At 37.6% G+C, this 23867-nt stretch overlaps 1 protein-coding gene across 1 annotated transcript in view; it reads left to right on the forward strand.

The window, feature by feature from the left end:
• Positions 1-19511, forward strand: part of cpne7 (copine VII) — a 32595-nt gene extending 13084 nt beyond the window's left edge. The window contains exons 6-16 of the mRNA XM_004067100.5: positions 599-682; positions 759-848; positions 974-1072; positions 1436-1522; positions 1960-2019; positions 2476-2609; positions 8136-8190; positions 11088-11139; positions 11924-12057; positions 12407-12643; positions 15588-19511. Coding sequence (XP_004067148.1) covers positions 599-682; positions 759-848; positions 974-1072; positions 1436-1522; positions 1960-2019; positions 2476-2609; positions 8136-8190; positions 11088-11139; positions 11924-12057; positions 12407-12643; positions 15588-15740 — 1185 coding nt within the window. The 3' untranslated portion in view covers positions 15741-19511. The remainder of the gene's footprint in view (positions 1-598; positions 683-758; positions 849-973; positions 1073-1435; positions 1523-1959; positions 2020-2475; positions 2610-8135; positions 8191-11087; positions 11140-11923; positions 12058-12406; positions 12644-15587) is intronic.
• The last annotated feature ends 4356 nt before the right edge of the window (positions 19512-23867 follow it).

Genomic DNA, 23867 nt, shown 5'->3' on the forward strand with positions numbered 1-23867 from the left:
GAAATCCGTTTTCTCAAGTAAACATATTGGCAGCAGAATTCACTTGGGGTTTTTCAGGACTTTATAAAACCTGTTTGGAAAGAAAATTCCATTAAAGACGTACTCAGATGAAAATCGTGTTTTTGGTGTTTTTAACATGTTTGGTGGCATTTTTCTGATGATGGAGGACATATATAAAGAAAACTAAGATTAGAATTGCATTTCTGAGTATTTCTTTGTTCAAATCATTGTGAATGAGAAATAGACGTAAAAAAAAAAGGTGTTTGAAAAAGTTTGGTGCTGTGATGAAGAAGCTACAATCGGCAGGCTCCCCTCAATTCTGATGCATTCATTTGCAGACAAATAGATGTCTTTGTTTTCCTTGTCCGAGTTGGCATCTGGCTCAAAGCTGTACGGCTCCAATATTGCTCGCCATTTCTGTTGAGCCGCTAATGTTAGGTTGAGGGTGTGAGGGGCTGCAAGCTAGTGGGAGAGAGTGTAAACAGATTGATGACAGGAAGTGTAACCCTTAATAAAGGTTGCAACTAACAGGTTTTTTTAAGGGATGCAAATATGTAATAGACATTGCTTTGCTCATTTTTTCCCTTTGTTTCTGCAGGACCTCTTTAGCAAGTCAGACCCTTTTTTGGAAATATTTAAAATCAATGATGATGGAACCGAGCAGCTCGTCCACAGAACTGAGGTAAAGTCTTTGGATTTTCCTTTCAATAGCTTGATTAGCAGTAGGCCTTGCTAACAGTGTGGGGCTAATCCAACAGGTAATCAAAAACAACCTGAATCCAGTGTGGGAGCCATTCAAAGTCTCGCTCATGTCTCTGTGCAGCTGTAATGAGGACCGGAAGCTCAAGGTTTGCTTTTGCACTACTGTTTTTCCTTTTGTTTAGAGGGAACTATCACTATAGATTCTAGGACTCAAGTGAGATCCAATTAGCAATTCAGCGGGAGTAAGCAGTGTTTTCTGTGTGTGGCACAGTGCCTAGTGTGGGATTATGACTCCAGAGGGAAGCACGATTTCATCGGCGAGTTCTACGCCACTTTCAGGGAAATGCAGAAAATTTCCAGTGGAAATAAGGTCAGTAAATATTTAAAGGTGAGACAAAGTGGAGGCTAGGCATCAATATATCTGCTTCATCCATTTTCAATATATATGGCTTTTATTGAATTCTGTTCCCTTTTGGATTTTTCTGTTGGGTTTGACTGGGTCCTCTGGTGTCCTCACACAGTCCAAGAACATGAATGTCAGGTTAAGTGGTGATTTGAAATTGGCTGTAGAAGTGTCTCTGAATGTGTCTGTGGTTGTTTGTCTTGATAACGCCTCAGTGACCCTGTAACCCATTTCCCCACCTAATAAGGATTTAGGATAATCTGCTGATAGAATACATGGTCCAGAACACCTTTCTCTGCTGTTTCTGATTTCTGACTTTTTCCACTGAAGGTGACATGGGACTGTGTGAACCCCAAATACAAGCAGAAGAAGAGGAATTATAAAAATTCAGGGGTTGTCATCCTCAACGACCTCAAGGTAAAAATCTTCTCTGGTTACACATCAACTGCACAGAACATGAGTTGTAGTCAAAGTCGCATCAGTTGTCACACACCTGGGTGTATGAAATTTGTTCTCTGCATGTGAACCATCCCCTGGGGGGAGCAGTGAGGTGCAGTTACAGGAACCGTTTGGGGGTTTAACCCAGGAATCCAATCCTTTAGCACTGAGTGTCAAGCAGGGAAACATTGGCCCTCATTTTCAACAGTTTTTGGTGGATTTGAACTTGCAACATCCCATTTTTAGATTGTAGTTTACTCTGTGAAACTAAATTATATGGCTTTTAAATCAAACTTTATCTTTACAGAAGCAGGACCATAAAGATTTCTGGAAATAACTTGGTGACATTGACTTTAGGATTTATTTTAAATGAGATTTGGCCTGAATAAAATTGCATATTTTTGTTTTTCCTGCAGCTCCACAGAGTGTACTCCTTCTTAGATTACATCATGGGAGGATGCCAGATTCATTTTACGGTAAACTGAACAATTTATTATACATTCAAAGTTTTTTTTCTGATTATGTTGTCTCAAATCGAGGTGAGTTCAGTTGTCTTATGTCTAAGTGTAATTATTTTTATTGCATGTAGGACGCTTCATGGAACATGTAGAAATTTTATTCAGTATGCAACCTTTGGTCTGCTCTCTGTGGTGTTAACTTCCATTTTTACTGGATCACAGAAGCGCTGAATAATAATCATGAGGAAAGCTGCCACAGAGCATGTGAGCTCTAACTTTCAAACTGATGTGGGTGTAAAAGAATGCAAGTTTCTTTCTTCGATCATATGAATTACTTGACCATTAGACATTTTCAGCCTCCTCATAAGGTGATAAGAGCCCAAGTGAAAGTCTTTGCTGCAGACAAGGAGCAATAAGAAGAATTGATTTTGTTGTATTGTTCACAGTTTCCTTTTTTCATTTTCTTCCTACCAGGTTGCTATTGACTTCACAGCCTCCAACGGAGACCCAAGGAACAGCTGCTCATTGCACTACATCAACCCCTACCAGCCTAACGAGTACCTGAAGGCGCTGATAGCCGTTGGTGAGATCTGTCAAGACTATGACAGGTGTGTCAATCTTCTGTTTCTCAGAAAAGGCTCTGTGGAGCCTGCGGGAACTGTGAGTGTCTCTTTTGATGCAGAGTACAGTTACAGAGTGCTCCACGTTTGCCATTTCGCTGGACTCTCTTCTCACTGAAATGAGCCACTCCATCCATACCACAGCAAAAGGACCATAATGGGAAATGTGGAGTGCAAATACAGACTCCTGCAGCATATTGCATTTCGGCTTGCCAGGTTGTTATGAAGCTAATGGAAGTGGGATACAGACCACTTTTCCCTCACATTTAGTTTTTCACAGAAATGTATTTAGCACCTGACATACTCTGTAATGTTTTAGGAGAAGGCATCACTTACAGCTCAAATGAGATGCGGCTCAGTAAAATGTGAAAATGCTGTCACAGATGATGAAAGCGTGCCATGTTTAGTGTCTGCTTGCATTATTGAAATCTGTTGCCGACATTATTCATTTCTAACCTGATCCCGGAAGTGATACATGCTTTATTTTAGAGAGAATAATGTGCAAAAGAACTCGTTAAGAGAAAGAAGGACTGAGTTGCAGTCTAAATTCACAAAAACAAGTCAGCGTTTGAGCCAAACAGAGCAAGTTGAGATGTTTTCACATGAAAAAGTGGTGTATTCTTCATGCCTTTGTCACTACATTCACCTATGAGTTGAATAACAACTTTTTCCAAGCACATGACTTGAGATATCCATTGTAGCTTCAGGTTCAAAGGAGGTCCTTTTTGTTTCCTTTTGAAATTTTGAATTTTTTGTCCTGCAAAGCACAAAGCTGTGCCTAATTGGCATGTCAGTTGTGGTGCACTGTTTTGATTGGATGTCATAGTAACAGTGGTGATTCGGAGCATCTTTTGCACAGACTTGTTCTTTTGATTCTTCAAAGGCTCATTACAAAGAATTTGAGGCAAACTCGTGCAGAGATGGGGTCTCCACCAAGATGGCAGACACTTCCAAATAAAGTGGAGAGCATAATGGCTTTGGAAGAAACAGCAGGGGGTAGAATTTGCTGCATGAGGCAACACAGAACATTTCTTTCATGGGGAAATTCTTGTCACTGTGAGTGAACGTGCTGGTAAAGGCTATGAATTTTGTGGAAAATATCACTTAATTATAGGAAAATTTGAGCTTGGCGCACTTCAGAGAAAGATGCTCTCATCTGTTGAAATTAAGCCAGATGAGGATTAACACTCTGACTCCTGATTTATGCAGATTCTTCTATTGAATGTCAGGGGAGCGCTGTATAGCTAATTATAGCATTCAGGGCATTCTGTAGCTCCAAAGACACACAAAAAAATTAGCGCCTCATCCTTACAGCTTAGGCCTTTTATTTTCTCATTGAGTCATGAAAGGGGAACATATGTAAAGCCAGCAAAGTTAGGACATTCATACTATTGTTTTTTGTATTTGACCAAAACTGAACAGAAGCTGTGTAAAAAAAAAAAAAAAAAGTGCACATCTAACAAACTTTAGTCACATAATCTTAAGGAATTTTTTCTCACTCCGATTATCATTTGATCTATTGTAAAAGTGTTCCCAGTGATTTTTTTATTGTGATTATGCCGTTTTAGGATCATTTTCTAGGACATAGTTTCTGCAGAGTGGCAGTAGTTCATTTGAAATTCACTTCAGAGTTGTTAACACGGAGTAAGCCCCCCAAATTCCCATGATCCATCTTTTTGCGGTTACCTTCACACTAGCTTACAGCCCCTCACAACCCCAACCTAACATTACTAGTGCAACAAAAATGGTGACCAATATTGGAGCTATGCAGCTGTACAGTTTTGAGCCAGATGCCAGCTCAGACGTGAAAGTTGAAGACGTATGGATCTGTTTGTCTGGAAGTGGATGCATCAGAATGGGAAGGGTTTGTGACCCATCGGCTGTAGCTGCTATGTCACTGCTCAAGCTTTTTCCAACTACATTTTTTCATCTGCTCCTGATTTATCACAATTTGAATAAAGAAATACTCAGAAAAGCAAATGTAATCTTTTCTTTATAAATGTCCTCCATCATGAGAAAAATACTACAAGAACGTGATAAAAAAAACAACACATTTTTATATTCTTTAAGTCTCTGGAATTATACTGTTATTTTTTTGTCATGGAACATCTCTCTTTATAGTGTCTTGACACTTGAAACCTCATTGAAAGGATGTTTTCTTTCTTTTGCACATGACTGCATGGACTCGGCAGCACCATGCACGGAAACGTGCCTAAGGGCAAACAGCGGCTGCAAGTGTAGGCAGTCTTCACCTCTCCTCTTGGTATTTTTGTTGGGGTGTAAAGTGTGGGCAAGCAAACCTTTTAGCCTTTAGTAAATACAGGTGATGTGGGTTTTTGGAGTCCTTGCAGAGGAGTGATTTACAAAGTTTGAGTGACGAGCTTTTGTCTGCGTGGGTGGAGACTCGTTCACTTCTCTAAAGATGGCTGTTACATCAGGCATATTTTGCTGTCGCTCCTAACATCCCTGCATGTGCTGACAAAGTGAGCAGGATCACAATGCACTTGACAGCAAAACTGGGGGGAAAAACTACAATTTCATTTTTTCTGTGGTTTACGCTGGTTATATGAAACGTTTTTTAAATCCACTGAGCTACTGAAAAGAAAATATATAATTGAAGATTCAAGGTAGTTTCAATCACAGAAGCTCAAAGCTGTTACAATTAACATGTGAGTTGATGGAAAAAGTCACATTTCACCTCAGGGACAATTAGTTAAGCTTGACTGAATTCTATTTGTGGGGACGATTATACTTATCTCTGCTCACAAAACCAATAGCAGTTGTTCATAATTCTAGTTATGCATTCACTCAGGTTGCCTCGCTGTGTTTAAAAGGTCATGCTGGTAGGAGTGAGGCCTCTATTAAATTGGTTATTTAGATGAAAATGCAAAAAAAACCTCAGGCGGATAACACAAATAAATGCAATGAACAGGAAATCCTATATTTCTTTTTTATTTTTATTCAGGACACATTATACCATAAAAGCCAAGCCATGCATAGAGGATCTATGAAAGAGAAATACTGGAGTCACTCTTGCCTGTCCTTTAGAGAATATTGATTGTAATTGAATATTTTGTGCAAAATACTCTTCTGTGCTGCATTATTTTACTGAGCCATGTTTGTAAGGAAGAGAAATAGAAAGCACACTGCAATAATTTCTGGATGCATGGTTTACGACAAAAAAGTGAGATCTTTATCTAAGAACTAAAAAATAACCTTTTTCAACGTATGAGAGATGGTTTCACGTAAATCTGCTTTTTAAAGGGGGAGAACCTTAATTTACCACCTATTTTATCTTCTCTCTTCCAATTTGTTAACTTTGGTGCCGAGTTAGGATCACAATCACATATTGCAAATGTTTATAATCTGTCCTTGTAGCATTTTCTCAAGATGGAGGACATGTATATAGAGAATATTAAACTTGAAACTGCATCTCCCCTATATGGAAGCATTTCTATACCATAATTAAAAATAAAAGTAAATACCTGAAATGCTTTTTATTTTCAAAATAAAGCTGCATTTTTGTACTCAAAATTAAATAGAAAAAGCAATCCGCCAAAATGCTTTTTCCTTTTTCTTCTAGAACACCGCTCATTCTGTCACTTCGTTAAAATGATAAAGAAAATGGTATTTTACACTTTATTTTCAAAAAGTTCTTTAGTAAATTTGTAGCAAAATTCAATTACAAATATCTAATTTCACAATTAACATGGATTAACAGAAATGCTTTTTCCTTTTCACAATGTAAATGCATCAAATGACTCATAATTAAAATTAGAAATCAATCCTCCAAAATGCTTTTTCATTTTCTTATTTAACACCGCTTATTCTGTGACAAAATTAAAGCAAAAACGCAAAGAGGGGATTGCATTTTTGTTTTCACATCAACCATGGCAAAAGTGTAGCATGATTCATTTCCAGTAAGCTTTTATTAGGAGGGAGGAATGAAAATAATTCCACTTACTTTTACTCCAAATCTATGGAAAAAAAATATGAAGGGCACCTTCCCATGCATTGTCACTGAGGAACTTATATATAATTAAAATGGTGGGAGAACGGCCTGAATAATAATAAAGTAACACCAAAACTGGGGTCAGGACAAAGAAATGACTTTCCTGTGTTTTGACAAGAATGAGAAAGGACTGAAATAAACAAGAAAAACATAAACTCGGTGAACAAAATAAATGGAGGAGGAACCCCCCCCCCCCCCAAAAATAATTATAAGAGCTTAAAATAATATAGAAAAAAAAAACAACAACAACAAAATTAACGTCATTAAACTACATTTATATTAACAAGGAGTTCAAATGACGAGACATGGCGTCATGAGGATCCTGCACACGAAAAACGTAATTTGGAAATCTGGAAAACCAATCCATAAAAAAAAAACAAAAACTGGGAAATCACACGTTTAAAGATGGGACAAGATGGGACAAGAGCAGAGTGTAAATTACAAAGAAGAAAAGATAGATGTAACTTTTGAATTGAATATGTAACTCAGGCTACTGTCTGAGACCTTTACACTATTGATGGAATAGTTTTAAATGATGGAAACAATGCTGTTGAATCTTTCGCTTGATTGATTTGATGAAGATTCCTGCTTCCGACGTGTCCAGATTTTTCTCTGTACAAAATAATTCCCAGTTGAGCTAAAAGTAGAACCAAACAAATTATAAATGAAGCATTTTTTTTTGCTTTATTATTCATGCAGAGTGAAAACAAATCTTACAGAAAACATGAATTGGAAAACCAAATACAGTAAATCATACTGTCAAATGGACTTGTCTATCCGATTCATTCTGTTCAGAGTTGCAGGCCAAAACCTACTCCTACAAAAGCACAGATCAATCTGGTGGATGTTTCTGGACTGTGGGTTGATGCTGGAGTGCAGGGAAGCATACACCAAAAAACAAGATTAACAGAAGCATAAAGAGTCTGATTCTCTCTCATGCTGTTTAGATCCGAATTTAACAGAGGCATCGGGAACTCATGGAAAACACTTGGAGATATTGTGTACCTGTATTTGTCAATTGTCAAGTGAATGTCTCTTAAACATTGCCACTGAAGTGAATGTTGCAGACAGGTGGCCCATACTTTTCTCTGAAACTCGGGTGCAAACAATGAAGGCATCACAGAATAGAAGGAAAAAACAGGGATTTGTAAACACAAATGGTGTGTTCCTGCTTAGACAAGAGCCTGAGCTTTGACAGGGAGCAGCCGGTGGAACAAAACAGCAGGATCTACTCTTCTAAATGGTGTGGTGAAAAATGGAGAGATTAAAGACTGTCTGAAGCTCTTTGAACAGGTGCAAATGCCATCTGAAAATGGAATCATGGGACAGATTTCAAACTGTTATTAAAGCTTTTAGCTTGTTATGAAATGCAAACAAGCTGATAGCCTGCACCGTTGGAAATGAGAGCAGATGGTTAAGCCATCAATGATTTTCATTTAAAGACTGTCGTCACTATTTCACTAAGTCAACTATTCAACTGATTTATTTGCTTATTATTTCAGTGATAAGAGATTTTCAGCTTTGGGATTTGGTGCCAGAATTCCTCCAAATTATGAGGTGAGTGGTAGGTAAGCATTTGATGTTTTGCATTATCATTTCTCTGTGGACCAAATATATTTCTCTACCATGGCAAGAAAGTGTTTTGATCCCGCATCTATGTTCAGGGACCAGTTTTTTTCCAGTGGTTTTAGGTTACACATCATTTCTCTGACACAATATTTCATTCTGCCAAATTTCACATTTAAAACCAATTACTGTGGATATTTGTATTTATAAGGTCTTGTCTTCAAATATCAACTTGTTAGATAAAATAGAATCTTCTGCTTAAAATTGGGTTGATGTTCATTTTACACGTAAAATTCATAGTCTGGGAGGATTTTTCTAAGCAAATTGGATATAAAGACTTTGAAGCACACTTTTTATTTTATTTCTTTTTGAAATAGTTGATTTCAAGCAATCAAATAAGAATAATACACAAAAACAGTACAATCATCAGTTATATATTCATACAATTATGAATCAAACTTAGGATAATCAAACATAAAATTAAATATTGTTTGAAAGGGAGTGGAAGGAAGCAAACTTATACAATCCCACCCCTGTTCTACCGTAACAATTTTATTACTAGCTTTTATCAGACAGAATTAATAATCCTGAAGTATCAATAAAGCACATGAAAAAGATGAATTACTGAAATTGTTATGTACAAAATAACTATTTTAGAAATCAACATGGCAAATGCAGATCAGTTATCTAAAATATATGCAGATTGAGAAAATCTACTTTTAAATCACTTGAAGATAGTTGTATAGCCGCCGTGAGCCACACACGTCCGTGCTGTAACCCAGGACCGGAAGCCACACTGGGATTTTTACAAGCACCCTGCATGAGGAGATGCCATAGATGTGAGGAGTGGTTGTGTGAGGGAGTGTGCACACACACACTTTAACTCCAAGCTTTGATGATATGTCAAACATGAGTGGCTGGTGATGTTTTTTTTTTTTTAAATAAAACTCTAATAGACTGTGAGTCAAATACTATTAATTGTTGTCAAAAAGATTTCTGCAAAGTGCTAAGTGCACATAAACTACTTTTCCCTAGAAACAATCGGTTCTTTTGGCCACCCATGATGGACAGGTGAATGATGCCCTTCACGTCTGTTGTTGTAAATGTATTTTTACATCATTTATTTATGAAAGAACAGATTTTGTCAACACTTACACAGGAATAAAGGAATTGTATTTTTAACACAATTAAAAGTGGAAGCTTGTTGCACCCCAAGTTTTTTGAGTAGAATTTTCATAACTTTTTTGTGTTGTCTCATCATAAATCATCATTTCTTTTAGTAGAATTTACTTTTTGTGTTATTTCAACACTGAAACGACTGTATTTTCAATAATTGAATTGTTAAATTTACAGTTCTAGCACAAGCCATTAAAAACCTACCATTTTCTGTCTTTATCCTCTTTTTAACCTGTTAATGTGTAATCCCCATCCCAAGTAAATATGCTTTCTTTCTGCCACTAAACCATTTAAAATCTATACCTGTGACATTGGTTTTTCACCTCAGACTGAACTTGATGATGGACTGAAGGGGAAGTATTTTGAAAGGGCTCTTGATAGTAACAGGCAACTGCCCAACCACTCCTGCTAATAGAAACTGTGGCTTAAAAATTAACTTTCTTTTGGCCCAATTGACATTTTTATAGTGCAGAGCAAGAAAACAAGCAGGGTAAAAAAACCAAAAAACGCATGAATAAAATATTGTTTTTGTGCTAAACCCAAACACTTGGTCTCTGGTAAAATTCTTCAGCATGTACTTTTTCATTAACCCACATTTTGTGGCGGTAGTTGTCAATAAAAAAAGAATTGGTTTGGGGAGATGTTTACACATTTCAATATGTTTCAAAACTGAATGGTAAATTAAATTCTGTTTGCTGAGTTGACTGCTGCTAGGTATATAATATCAGAATTTCAGCTGCTGTAATATCCATCTGCTCACTGCAGGCTGCTAACAGAATGATGTACTGAATCCACTTATGCAAATCATTTGGTGACCATGGCAACGCAAATGCACCAGGTGCATTAATTTCCCTGATCAAATGGACAATCACAAACAGTTAACACAGTGCGGCGTTTTAGTTTTCTCTTAGCTCTTAAGCACATGGTGTGCTTAGTGTGGTATGACCGATGCTGCAGTAAAACGGGTCAAACTCATAATGTTATCAGCGCTCGCGGGTGTGTGAAAGCCGTTCCAGTGAGACAGAATCTTAACCATCTCAGAATTACTTATGAAAACACAAATGTGCTAGTGTGTTTTACGGTTATGTAGTCAGGTCAGAGGTGTGATGTGCTTCTTTATCATTACAAGTTGAGACCAAGTGCTTTCTGTTATCTTTGATTGGTCAATGCACGGTCTCTTATTAAAGAAAGGTAAAGTTTGCCAGATTGTAACAGTCATCTGTTATCAATCTGACTACTGGTTAGAGCCTGTTTCTTTTTGACTATAATCTGATCAGCTCTCAGAAAAGCAAAGTGACATTGGTCATTGATGCTTTTTGTTTCCTTTCTTATTGCAACTGTTGTTCAAATCCGGGGCTGTTTATGGGCCACAGTTTGTTGTTCTACCTACCTTTTTCTATTCCTGTTTTCTTTTTTGTTTTTTTTTGTTTTCTTGTTGTTGTAGTTAATAACATGCAGAGCTCTCAGAGTGAAATCAAACTCAGTAATAAACTTTTGGGGAGAAATGCAGTGCGTTTTTTTTCTCAACTGCTTCCTGTTTTCTCACTGTTGCAATGACTAACTTGTAATTTTTAAATTACACCTTGTTTGGATGCTGGTAGTAAATAAATCAAATAAAAACATTTGTTTATGGAATTAATTTTGGATTTTGCTTAATTCATCACAACAAAAAACAAAAGCAGTATTTTACATTTTTCCACTTCCATTCACAGGTATCACATGATTTTGCGATCAATTTCAACCCAGAGGATGATGAATGTGAAGGTAAGGGGGATGATTCATTAAAGTCCAACTCTGATCATATTTTGATCTATTTTTAAAGAGTTCTCAGTGGTCTTTTAACCATGATTATGCCAGTCTTAGCCAAAATCATTAACCTGTCGTTTTTTTAGGACATAGTTTCTGCAGAGCAGCAGTAATTCATTAAAATCAACCTCTGAGTTGTGGGCGAGACTTTTGGTGTGGAGCAACCCCACCCCCCTTTCCCTTCATGTTGCAGAGAGCTCAGAGCGTGGAGCTTGTGGCTCGCCCAGTATATTTTCTTTATGTCACAAATAAGCTCTTTTTCCAACAGCATTTTTTCACCTGCTCCTGATTCACGACGATTTGAATAAAGAAATAGTCAGAAATTTAAATTTAAGCATGATTTCTTTATAAATGTTAACATGTTAAAAACACCCCAAACATATTTTCATGGGAGTTGGTCTTTAAGCTGTAGTTTTCCAATTTGGCTGTCTTTTTTCCACACAACTGTTTGGGTTGGGACTTTTACATTTTATTCAAATAAGTACAAAATATGATTTTCTACAGAATAATCACCGATTGTTTGTGCAGATTCTTTGTAATTTTGACCAAAATTGTTTGGACTAATTTTCAATGGATTAATGCATCAATAAATCCATGTCTGTATTCATGGATATCAAAATGATCCAATTAAGTGAACTTTAACATATTTCGTCAAAGCTTTACATCTTTTAAAGGTATTTCTTAATTTTAGAATAAAATGTGTTCATTAATTTTTTCTTGTCCTTGTGCTTTTGTTGATCAGAGATCCAGGGCGTGGTTGAGGCTTACCAGAACTGCCTTCCAAAAATCCAACTCTATGGTCCCACAAATGTTGCTCCCATCATTAACAGAATAGCCAAGGTGGCAGCAGGCGATGGCAACATCAAGGATGCTTCTGTAAGTCTTTATACTAAGGTTTTGTGGATATTAAACTGTCTTTGTCGTTGTGCCTCCCACAGAGTCCCCTGAAGGAGCAGCCTGTGGTTCTGCTCTGTGCTTCGTAGGCAAATGATGCTGTGTGGTACCCACAGAACTGTTCTTCATTACAATCCATTTCCCCCCCCAGAAATTAAATTTAAAATAGATCCCGTGGAGCTTTTCTGTATCTTTCTTCAGCACAACAATAGCCTAACCACTTGGTTTATATCACCAAGAATGAATTGATCATTTGTGGAGACTTGTTCTAAGAGAGGTCACCGTCAAATAAAAATATCCCCCTTTAAGCCTTTTTTTTTTTTTTTTGCAGTGTTACCACATCCTGCTCATCCTCACTGATGGTGTGGTGACAGACATGGCAGACACACGTGAGGCAATTGTTCGAGCCTCCTACCAGCCTCTCTCCATTATCATCGTTGGTGTGGGGAATGCCGACTTCACAGACATGCAGATTTTGGATGGTGATGACGGAGTGCTCCGCTCACCAAAGGGCGAGCCGGTTCTAAGGGACATTGTTCAGTTTGTGCCCTTTCGAGACTTCAAAACGGTTTGTATTTGGTCATTTATCGATCATCACTTGTTGACTTTCAGTTGTCTATTCCACCTACAGCATCTCCATCTGCTGCTGCATCTGATTTTAGTAGTTTCATGGCAGTATTTTGTTGTTTTTAACATGTCATAGCTGCTAAGATGTTGAATGTTGTTTTTTGGCTGCAGTTTTGTGTTTTGTGTGTTTTTTTTTTTACTTGAACACTTTTTAAAGTTAATGTACTTTCGTTCCACTTTTTCAGTTTTATCTGACATAGCTCAACAGTATCTTCCTTTTCTTTAAATGACCCAAACAAACTAAATCTTAATATTTCTGCTATGGCTCTGATGGTTTTGTTTTATTTTTGTGGCCTTAAGGCAGCCCATTTTCCCCTGTATGCTGGGTACCTCTGACTGCATGTTGTGGATTCTCAGTGGCTCTTGTTAACTGTAGATGCCTCACTTTGAATTAACTCTGGGGGGCAGATGCATGCTGTAGTTTTGCTGTAATACTGTATGTGGGGAAAAAGCAAAAAAACAAAGCAAAAACAAACAAACAAAAAAACACATACATACTTTTTCTCCGATTTCTGATGTCGGTCATAGGTGTGAGTCTTTCTGTTTTTGAAAACACAATAAGATTTTAATGGATGCAGTCACCCTTAAGTAATTTACAAACAAAAGCAATGTGTGCTCCAAATTCTAAATAGACATGACAGGAAAGTAAAAAGCAGGGAAGAGACACAATTTGAACAACTAGGAAACGGGAGTAACAGCGTGAGGTGAGTCTGTTCTTACATCATCTTCTGCTCTTATGAATATCAATATGTATGCAGGGCAAGGTATATGCGAGGTTATGGCACGTATGCTATAATTATGCATTTGACCCCAGAGCATTTATCCACTCATATGAAGTAAAAAAAAACATAAAATGTGTTATTTAACTGTTACAGCAGTCTGGGATCAAATTTTGATCACTGAATTAATTAGTTTCCATCAAATTGCCAACCTCCTCGTTGATGAAACCCGATTCAACCTCTGACCCATTGCTATCCACGTGTAGCTGTTTGTGTCATAACATTGGCACACCTTATTTTATTGTCATAAAGCAAAAATGTGTGCAAAATGTCTTTTAGATTCTTCTGAGTATGCTGGAAAGACTTTTGTAACTCAGTTTTTTCATGTTTTGCCTTGTCTCAATGTTTGTAAGTCATGATAATCAGATTTGTCCCATAACAAATTCTGCTCATAGTTCAATATAGTTGCAAGAGCTGAATAAAAGTAAATAGATTGGTTTTTAGTTTATTGAACCCCCATTCTGAGTCAGAATGTTCTATTTTTTTGTTATTAGATACAGAAAAAATTGTGAACACCTCTTATGGTGAAACCAAGCTGTGATGGTGCCTGGGCTTAGACTTTTAACTTGCTGACAGGTTCAGTGAGGTTACCAGTGTGTCATCTCCCGGCATGTGTATTGTTGAGACGTGATTCCCTGTCTTAGGACGTCTCAACAGAGTTATTTTTAGTCGAGGAAGAACAATCAAACAGGTCAAACAATTTTTATTTGCAGATAGATGAGAAACTTACAAAGCTATGGTGACCATTCCTCGTAACCCTTGTGCTATCTTGGATGACCCCACCCTTACATTGACGTGTTCTTCCTACCATAACAAAGGTGGATAAAGGTGGAAAGATTTCATGTAATCCATGGACACCAGTGAAGATCACAAATCATTGAAAAAAAAAAAGGTTCAGCGCACTGTTTAGTGGGTCTAGATGAACCAACTCCCAATGTCAAAATGCCTAGGATAGCACAAGGGGTTACAAAACGGTCTGACTTCATCCCCCCGCTCCATCCATGCAGGGGCATTTCCTGGATTCTCACACTTACAGGTCATTGGTTTTCATGACTCATCCTATTGCTCCTATGGCCTCCTTTCCCCACATCCGCTGCACTCCTGACTCCTGCATGCCTCAGGCCTCGCCCAAAAGACGAATGAGTAAAAACTATGAAACACACTTTAATAGTAATAACAAGTAAATAAAAAGCAAAAAGTTATTGAAAAGGAAGTAATTAAACAACAGTGATTGAACATGTAAAAAAATAAAATTTGTATGAAAAACCTTTATGAAAATGTATGAAAAGCTTTTATAAAAATAAAATCCTTCTGTATTTACTTTCAGAAAATAAAAAACAACAATGTGTGCATATTGAAACCTAAGACAAAAAAGTTATACTTTGTTGAAGTCTGTTTCAGTTGTTTTACCTTTTATTTTTCAGGTGTTTGCCATGATTATGGTCACGTTCAACCACCTGGTGGAATCTCTCTCTTTAATCCAGTTTTAGCTTAAATAGTGAACCTTAAATTCCAGAACAGGGCGTGGATTTGATGGGGGAGATATGATTTTTATTGTAAATGTATCTATTGATAGACCATAGATCTTAAGACTGGGAGGTAATGGGTTAAAATCCACCATCAAGTTTTACCAAAGAGTTAAAAAAACTAGGACCCAGTGCCTCTCTGCTTGACACTGCATTAAAGGCTGAAATGGAGGTTTTGAACCACCAAGCACAGCTGTGACTGCAGCTCATTGCTCCCCTATGAAAAAGGGGAAAAATGCAGAAAACAAATTTCACACAGTCAGGTGTGTGATACTAATAAACTAATGGGACTCTACCTTTAACAAACCATAGATAGAGATAGGAAGGACCTCCAAAATGTTACGCTTTTTCCTTCTAAAAACCAGACTTTTTGCTGCGTAAATGTAGTTTGCTGTCTCAATCTCCCTATTTTCTTTGTTGACTTCTGTCAACATACAGAACATGGTCTTAAATAAGAACATGTTTTTATTTTTTATTTTATTTTGTTGCCTACAACAATCCACCACCTCTCTAAAAGGAACTGGCAACCTGTTGAGAATTCCTTTTCTCAAATAATTCTCTTTTTTTCTTTCTGTGACAGGCTTCACCTGCAGCCTTGGCCAAGTGTGTTCTGGCAGAAGTGCCTGGCCAGGTAGTCGAGTACTTCAGCCATAAGGCTATCTCCCCTATGAGTCCGATGAGGGAATTACTGAGCCCCATCCTCAGCCCACTTGCCACCACTCCAACAGAATAACTGCCTGCCCTGCTTTTGTGACCAAGCTTTTGAGCCTACTGCCAGTCCAGTGGACTGAAAGTGGGAGAGGATGTATGCCTCACTTCTTTGGACAAGCACTGAAGAGAAAATCCCTGTAAATGTGTCGTTACTGATTTCATTTTTCACTCGAAGCAAAAATGTTTACACAGCGATGGGATTGCAGAGATTGTTAGGTGTCTTTTTGCGCTCAGTGTCGATTCAGCACGTCCCCCCTTCAGCCGGATTCTCTAGATAGTTCAGCATCTCGTAGAGAATGAGGTCTTAAAGCTCCCCTTACCCATTCATTTTTGATGCACACCAATTTGCTTTGTGCTGATCTACTGATTTGACGCAGGTTTATTTTTGAAGATTTGGCACTTCACCTACATATTACTTCTCCCTCTCGTTATGGAAATTGTACCGATAATTTCTAAGTATGCTGCAATTAGATTGTTTGAGCTCACATAATTTAGTCAAGACAATTTAATTACAGAGATGCCACAAGTTAATGATCAGACCTAAAAATATAATCACATATCCCCTTCCTGTCAGAATCTTTCTGTCTAAGGGAATGGCCTTTTTTTAGACGCAACTTGTCTAAATCCTTTTTAATCATCACCTCAAAGCCAACATAAAGGAGTTCATGGCTGTAAATTTGTAGTTAAATGTGTCAGATGTCACTGATTCCTAAAACTTAAATGGAACGCTTCTGCTTTTGTTATAAAATAATAGCCTGACTTTGCAAACTGCTGTGCCTGACTGCTTTCCCACTCAACAGCAGAGGCAAACAGGGGGTTGATTGCAATATGTGAGGGCTGTGGAAAAAGAAACTGCAGTCTGTTCAACAATATTATTTAAATAACACTGATGAATCGGTGCCAAGGTAATCAGTGGAGTAAAAAGAGACACATCTTGTGTGCAGATCATCATGTCACCCTTCTATTACTCTCATACTGCCACCAGTCTGCACCGTTTTTTATGTAGCTGGAGGCTAAGAAGTTTTGAGCTACAAAACAAAGCAAACAAAAAAAAAGAAGCTGAAACAACGAAAATCTATGATAAGTGATTCATTTCCAGTCCTTTGTCGAGTGGCAATGGTGTAAGCAGTGAAAATCATGCCTCATGTAAGTCCCTCAACCAGCCATCATGCAGGTGAAGCCGCTTGTTCTTTCTGCTGTAAATTTAATTTCTGTAGATATTCTGAATTTTTATGTTTATTGCTTTTATATGCAAAACAATTGTATGAGGTATTTTACGAGACCTTCGTTCTGGGAGAAGATTAAAAAACAAGGGGAAAGCACAGTTCATGCTGTAACAAACATGGCAAACATTGAACCACATTTACATTAGACTTTTTCAGTGGGATTGTTGTCATATTTCCCATTTTTTCTTAGAACCAAATGACAACTAAAACTTTTCCCAAGAACATAATGCTCTGTAAATACATTCATTTTCAAGTATCTCTTGACTGAAGGATGTCTGTGTACTAGTGAATAAATAGAGATATCCTGGATTGGGCTCTTCTGTCTGTGTAACATAAGCCAGAAATATCTATACTGCTCTTTTATATTGTATAAATTTAAGTGAATGTTGGCATCTAAGTTAACTAGTGCAGAGATTTTGTTTTTGAACTATACTTAACTGCATTTTTTACAGAATGTGGGCAAAGACTACAAAAACAAGAAAGAAAAAGCCAAGTAAAATGTTTCTATTGCAACGTTCTCAAAGCCCAGACAGCTATTTAAATGTGTGTCACTGCTTAAGTGGAAACCAAAACCTTTTTTTTTTCTTCTGGCACAAATATTTCCTGAAAACAAAATGTATAAATGACCACTTTTTTAATTTTGTATTAACATTTACAAATATTAATTGAAAGAGGACAATGATGACATAAATTTTCTGTTGCTTGATTTTTCTTGCACTCTATTATGGTATATGCAAAATTATTTATTGTAGTGCAAAGTATAAAAGAATATATAATTCTCAAACCTTTAAGATGAGAATGAACATCTTTTTAAGAATTCCAACGGCTCTTTGTTTAGCACAACCCAATTTTAGTTTTCTGTTATAAATCTAGCAGTTTACTAATTCATCTAAACCTACAATAAAATACAAACTGCTCTTGTAACTCAGTTTGTTACATATAAAATTTCCTTTGTACTACAAGCGACTTTGGACTATAACCAAGACACTTGACGCTTTCACTGCCAGTAAACACACAGGAAAAGTATCATGTTTACCATCAGCTGCAAACCTTTCTATGACTGTGAGTTTTCCTCTGGTCTTTCCCGGCCCAAACATTGACCCTTACTGACTGCACCAAAACACAGCTGCCTCTGCTGTCTAAACCCCTTCAACGATCCACTGAGGAAAGTTCCTCACTGAAGTCTATTGATTTAGCAGACCTACATTGGAAGCCATATAGTGTTTCACAAACATAAATATTCCTGGAAGGAGACTTGTTTCATCTGAGCTCAGGCCCACATTTGAGCTGAGCAGGAATGACCCAAGAACAAAAATCACTAATCTGACACCCTGCCTGGGTCAGTATTTTGTTAATATGTACTGTACATTACTTCCCTTTAAACATTTACAATGCAAACCCGTGCAAACTCAATACTGTTATAACAACAAAAATGCAATTTATAATTCAGTTTCATGCAATTTCTTAATTTGGTTGCAAGCATTATTTAAACATCTGCAAGTATTCATTTAGGGGGGGAAAACTCATTTAAGCAGTCAGTGTCTAAAGAGCATTAGCACCCTGTGTGCACATTGTGCCTTGCACTGTTTCATCATGTCACCCATCTATCATTCATATTGCTTTACCAACTTGCCTCAGGTCAGAATCTGCAGCTGCTCAAAATGTCCATTATTTTACTGATTTAGAATTTTTTCACAAGATCTGATTGCTAAACTGAGGGATCTCTGACTTTAAAGCATTTAAAATTGTTTTTCTATGTCAATCTAACAATCCTACATTTTACATAATAATAATAATAATAATAGGCATAATCTCCTTTAAATTTGATCTTTAACAAAAAATACTTTTTTCAGCTAATTTCAGTGCTTTTTTACCCCAAACGTTCAAGTCTTCACACTTGTTTCTATGCTAAATGAACAATATATTGGTGATTTATAAAATCCATAAATAATTAATCTAATTAACTGAAACTTTAATGCATTTAATGCAATTAAATAACAAATGCATCTTTTTCTCCAGTGTAATCTAGTGTTTTCTAGTGCAATTTAAAATAAGTAACTGCAATTATTGTCAGAGCCTATCCTTGGTGCCATAGCAGTGCAAGAAAAAGTAAGCTAAAAACACAGTGGAGTCCATAGTTCATGAGACCATTTTATTAAAAAAAAAAGAAGAATCCACTGAGATACTTATTGTTGCTCATCCTTTTATGCGTGACATCCTTTTTCAAGGTTTTCCACTAACTTTTGTGCACACAGGTTCCCTCTGTATTTCTGTTGGGCCATTCATTGGTAACCAAAATGAGGCTGTAAGTCAATACCCCTTTATGCATCTGGCATAGCCGCAAGCTGTGTGGGTAAAAAAGAAGCCCATGCATCGTTTGACTTCTTCTAACAGAAGAATGGGATTTATTGCATGCTTATTTTGATTGTTAAGCTGTGCTGTGCAGTCACTCCTTTGGATTTTATGATATGCTAATATGCACGCCTGCATTTGCACAAAACTCTGCTCCTGTAGTTTCAGCTTTCTGTCTTGCAATGGGGTAAATAAATCTTATCATTAAACTTAAAGTGTGTGCATTGTTTCTTATATTTTTTGCGGTGTACATAGAAAAATACAGTTTTAATACAAATATAGATATATATGCATATATACACTTTTCTGAAGTCTACTTTCTTTTCATTTGTATCCTTTTTGTTAGTTTGCACACCAGCTGCACTGGAAGACAAATGTAAAACTTATGTTGAGTTGTTTTGCAATGCTATCATGTACACATTTGCATTTTACAGTTTGCTAATGTTGTGCCTATTCTGCTTCGGAGGGGAACTGAGCCTACTCTTTAATTCCATCAGACAGCTCCTTTCATTTGTCGAGAGCTCTGAATAATCGCTGTTTCCATGGGGACATGTACTTGTGAGAGGACACAGACCTTCACTTTTGTTTAATTCAGGGACAAAACTGTGTGCCGTGGTGAGAATTGAGGGAGAAGATCATCCAAACGTCAATGTGAAGAAAGCATGTTTTGAGTGCACCTAATGCTGCCTCTTACAAAGCCATTGATTGTCCAGAGGCTACAATCCTCACGTGAGCTTTACAGACATTTAAGCTCTATCCTCTACAACCTTTTATATCTTTGGTCTTCTGATTCATAGCTCTAATTAAAGAACCCTCACTGTGCTCAATATTCATTGGTAATAAGACCAAGAGTAGATTTCCACTTTGGGATAACTTGCACTTTCCTAGAATCACTAAAATCACTGCACTGCTTCCGTGTAATAAGCCCACTTTTATTCTTTCTTTTTAGCTAGTACTGCTATGGATGAGGTGCTGTATAAACCCTTATTTTCACTGACTGCTTGTCATCCTAGGAAAAGACTAATGAGTATTGGAAAATGGCATATCTAGGTGGCGATCTAGGTTGCCAATCTCCTCCTTCCACAATTGTTACAAGTACAGACCTTGGTAATGTTTCCATTTGGCTCCCCTGTTGCTGCTTCTCAGATATTTCCCCAGTTACCTACACATATACTGTGCTTTGCAATTATGCACATTATTACGGAGACTCACCAAACACTTAGAGCTGTGTGGTGTTGCTGAGCATGGAGCGGGGTTCATCTTTTCGTAACAAGTAAGAAGAAAAAGATCCCCACTTTGATATCTTGTTTTCAAGGAAGCCTCAAGGCATCCTTGGTTGATTGTGCATGGAACAGATTGATTAAAATTCCAACGGATGAGTGATTAGGAATCAAGATCCACACGATTGACAAACCTCTGCAGACAGCCGATTTTTTGGTTAGGTTTATACAATTGCACTGGCAAAGTCTGATTAATTTTCTGTCTCTCTTTCCTGCCCCCTCATGCACTCACTGACATGCATTGCTGTTCCTTTTTTATGTATATTTTCTTATACTCTGATGACAACAGCCATTGTCACTGCTTTTTTTTTAAAAAACCCTCATCTTTCATTATAAGCATTTAACAAAGGTCCTCCCACGGGTATTTTAGGACAATCCATCAGTTTGTGAGACTGTGAGTCTAAGATAATAGCTCATGTCAAAGTGTTTTCTCTGTGCTGTAATGTGCTGCAGCAGGTAAAGTTAAGACTGCATTCAGTAAACACTGAAAGAAAATAATGCTCTGCAGGGGAGAGACACTGGAATTGGTTTCATTTAAGTGAAGGAACTTTGTTTTCCCCTGTGGAATCAGTGGAAATGTGCTATTTTAGCAAAAGTTCTAAACCTTTACCTACTGAAAAACAACAACAACTTTACGTTAATGATGACGACTAAGGAATTTGGTCTTATGAGTAGCTACAACATTAGGGAAAATGGAAGACACAAGGACATAAACCTTTTTCTTTTCTTAATTTATTTTGGCTTTTTTTTTCCTTGAAATTTAAAGCAAATGTTCAAATTTGATGGTTTGGATCAATTAAAACAGAGCTAACATAAAAAACAACAAAAGATATCTGGTTGGTTATAAAGATTATGATATTGCACAACTCCAAATCTCCAAAAGATTTCATGCTGCCTTATATTTCTTCCATTTACATAATAATGTGGTTTAGCAATCAATATAGTCTGATAGCATCTTCTAAAATTCCAAATCAGTTTGCATTCATAAATAAAGAATTCCATCCTTCACACTCTGAGGTCATTGCAGCCCAATAAAGGCATAAACCGTTTATGTAGCAGCTGTTGCAGGAAATATCAACTGTAACGTTTTACATTTTATTTTTACATATTTTATTCTGGTGAATAATTGCACAAACACTAAATTACATTAAAAAAAATTTTTAAAAAGGAAAAAAAGCTTTTAAAATACTTTCTGTAATTCCTTTGGATCTTTTCGATCCAAATTACTACAGCCTTTAACAAAATTCTCACATAGCATTTCTTAAAATAAGAATTAAAATAAAAACCCAGATTGGATGCTTTTTATGTAATAATTTACCTCTACTTCTGGACAAAAACCCAGAACAAGTATTTTGCAATAAAAAGTAATTAATCTTCTAATCCATTTTTTCCCATTTTGGGGTCAGGCGGCTGCCGGTGCCTATCCCGACGAAAGCAGGAGACATCCTGGACAGGATGACAAATTGGGCTTTGCGAAGACCTCCTCTTTCCCTGCTCCAATAAAATCCTGCTAATGCCATGGCTTTTAGTTCATTATTTTCTTTTGAGTTATCTCATCAAATTACTTTTAAGACAAAAGTGTCATGGCTGACGAGACTGTGGCAGACCCAGATGCTGAAACCCGGAAGGAATACTCGGCAGGCGAGGCGGATGAGTAGTAAAGGATTTAATGGAGGAATGACAGGGTTCCAAGAGAGGATGTTTTGTGGATGGTTGGAGGGTCTTGGCGGCGAACACCGTGTTTCCAGAAGGATGTCCAGAGGGGCGACGAGGAGGGACCAGAGCGAAGGTGAGTCGGAGTCCAGAACGTGACAGGCGTGATCGTGATCCTAGGCAGGCAGAGACAAGACAAGGTTAGGCGAGGCAGATAATACATGGACTAGAATAGCGAGCAAGGCCAGAGAGTGCACCGTGGAGTACAACGAACTAGCGTCGAGTACGGGTCCTGGTTCTCCTTAAGAGTCCCCCGGCTGATGAAGATGATGAAGCGCAGCTGGAGTCCTCAGGTGAACCTGATGAGGAGGCGGGGCCAGCAGGGGGTACCATGACAAAAAGTTTGCCTTATGCCCATCAATGCTGCATGTAGAACTTCCACAACAATGTACATGACAGCATCCTCTTATTCAATTCAATTCAATTCAATTTTATTTAAATAGCCCGACATTACAACAATAGTTGTCTCATGGGCTTCATAGAGATAATTACCGTATATAATTAACATAAAATCTTAGAGAACATGAAGTCATATTCAATAGGTAATGTCTAAACTAAGCTAAACGGGGCATCCCTGCCCTAAGACCTTCCTTCTCTGTAAGGAAAAACACCTAAAAAAACGGATTTCGGAGAAAAAAAAGAGGGAACCTCAGGGATGTCCACATGAAGGAGGGATCCTGTCCCAGGACGGACAGGTGATTTACCAGAGAAGAATGACCTTATCTAACTCTACAACTACATGTTTAAATTGTGCAGCAGATGGGCTTCATCCAGATGGAGTTGGGGGGATGGCTGGGGCCATGAGACGAGCCTGAGGCAGGATCCACAACCAAGTGTAGGAGCAGGAGCAGAAACAAGCCATAGACGAGGTACATGGCCAGGTACAGGAGCCAACTGGAATCTGGAATCACTCCCGCTCCCCCGGAAGGGAGTAGGAAAGAGGGACAACGCATGAATCGCACTACACCAAAAAGTGGCATGTAGAACTAATAAAACTTATAAAACACTTACACAGCTTGATTGTGGTACTGCCTCATCAGAGCTCTCGCTGGACTCTCCTTGTGTTTGGTATGACACAACAACAAATTCACATCTATTTTCTTCCAGTAAATTTAAGAGGTAAAACCAGTGCAGACGGCACATCTGGAAATGTCTCAAACATTGAGTTTCTTGTGAGATTTTCTACTTTGTGCTCACAACACCCCTCCTCGTCTGTCATTTAGTGCATTGCAGCAACAAAACGTTTGCACCTTGGGTGCTCTGGAGGCAGAACTAATTGTGGAAGTCTATGAGTGGACTGCACACATGCCCACATTTGCACAGTAATTTTGATGCATGTAATGGAGAGGTGAGTCTGCTGTGCACTTCAACATTTGGGCATCATGGTTGGAGCACAATGCATTATAGATAATTGTCTCCAACGGTCAGCATGACTTTGTAACAGATTCAACTAAATTTACAGACTAATTTTCTGTTTTTTCCATAATACACATTAACAGTCCCATTTTAGTTAACTTGGTTTATAAAGTGTGAGGCTCATCTGACATTTTTTTACCCCTAAGGTTTGAGGACATCAGT

Source organism: Oryzias latipes, chromosome 3, assembly GCF_053564925.1.
Source record: "Oryzias latipes strain Hd-rR chromosome 3, Olatipes_Hd-rR_3.1".
NCBI lineage: Eukaryota > Metazoa > Chordata > Actinopteri > Beloniformes > Adrianichthyidae > Oryzias > Oryzias latipes.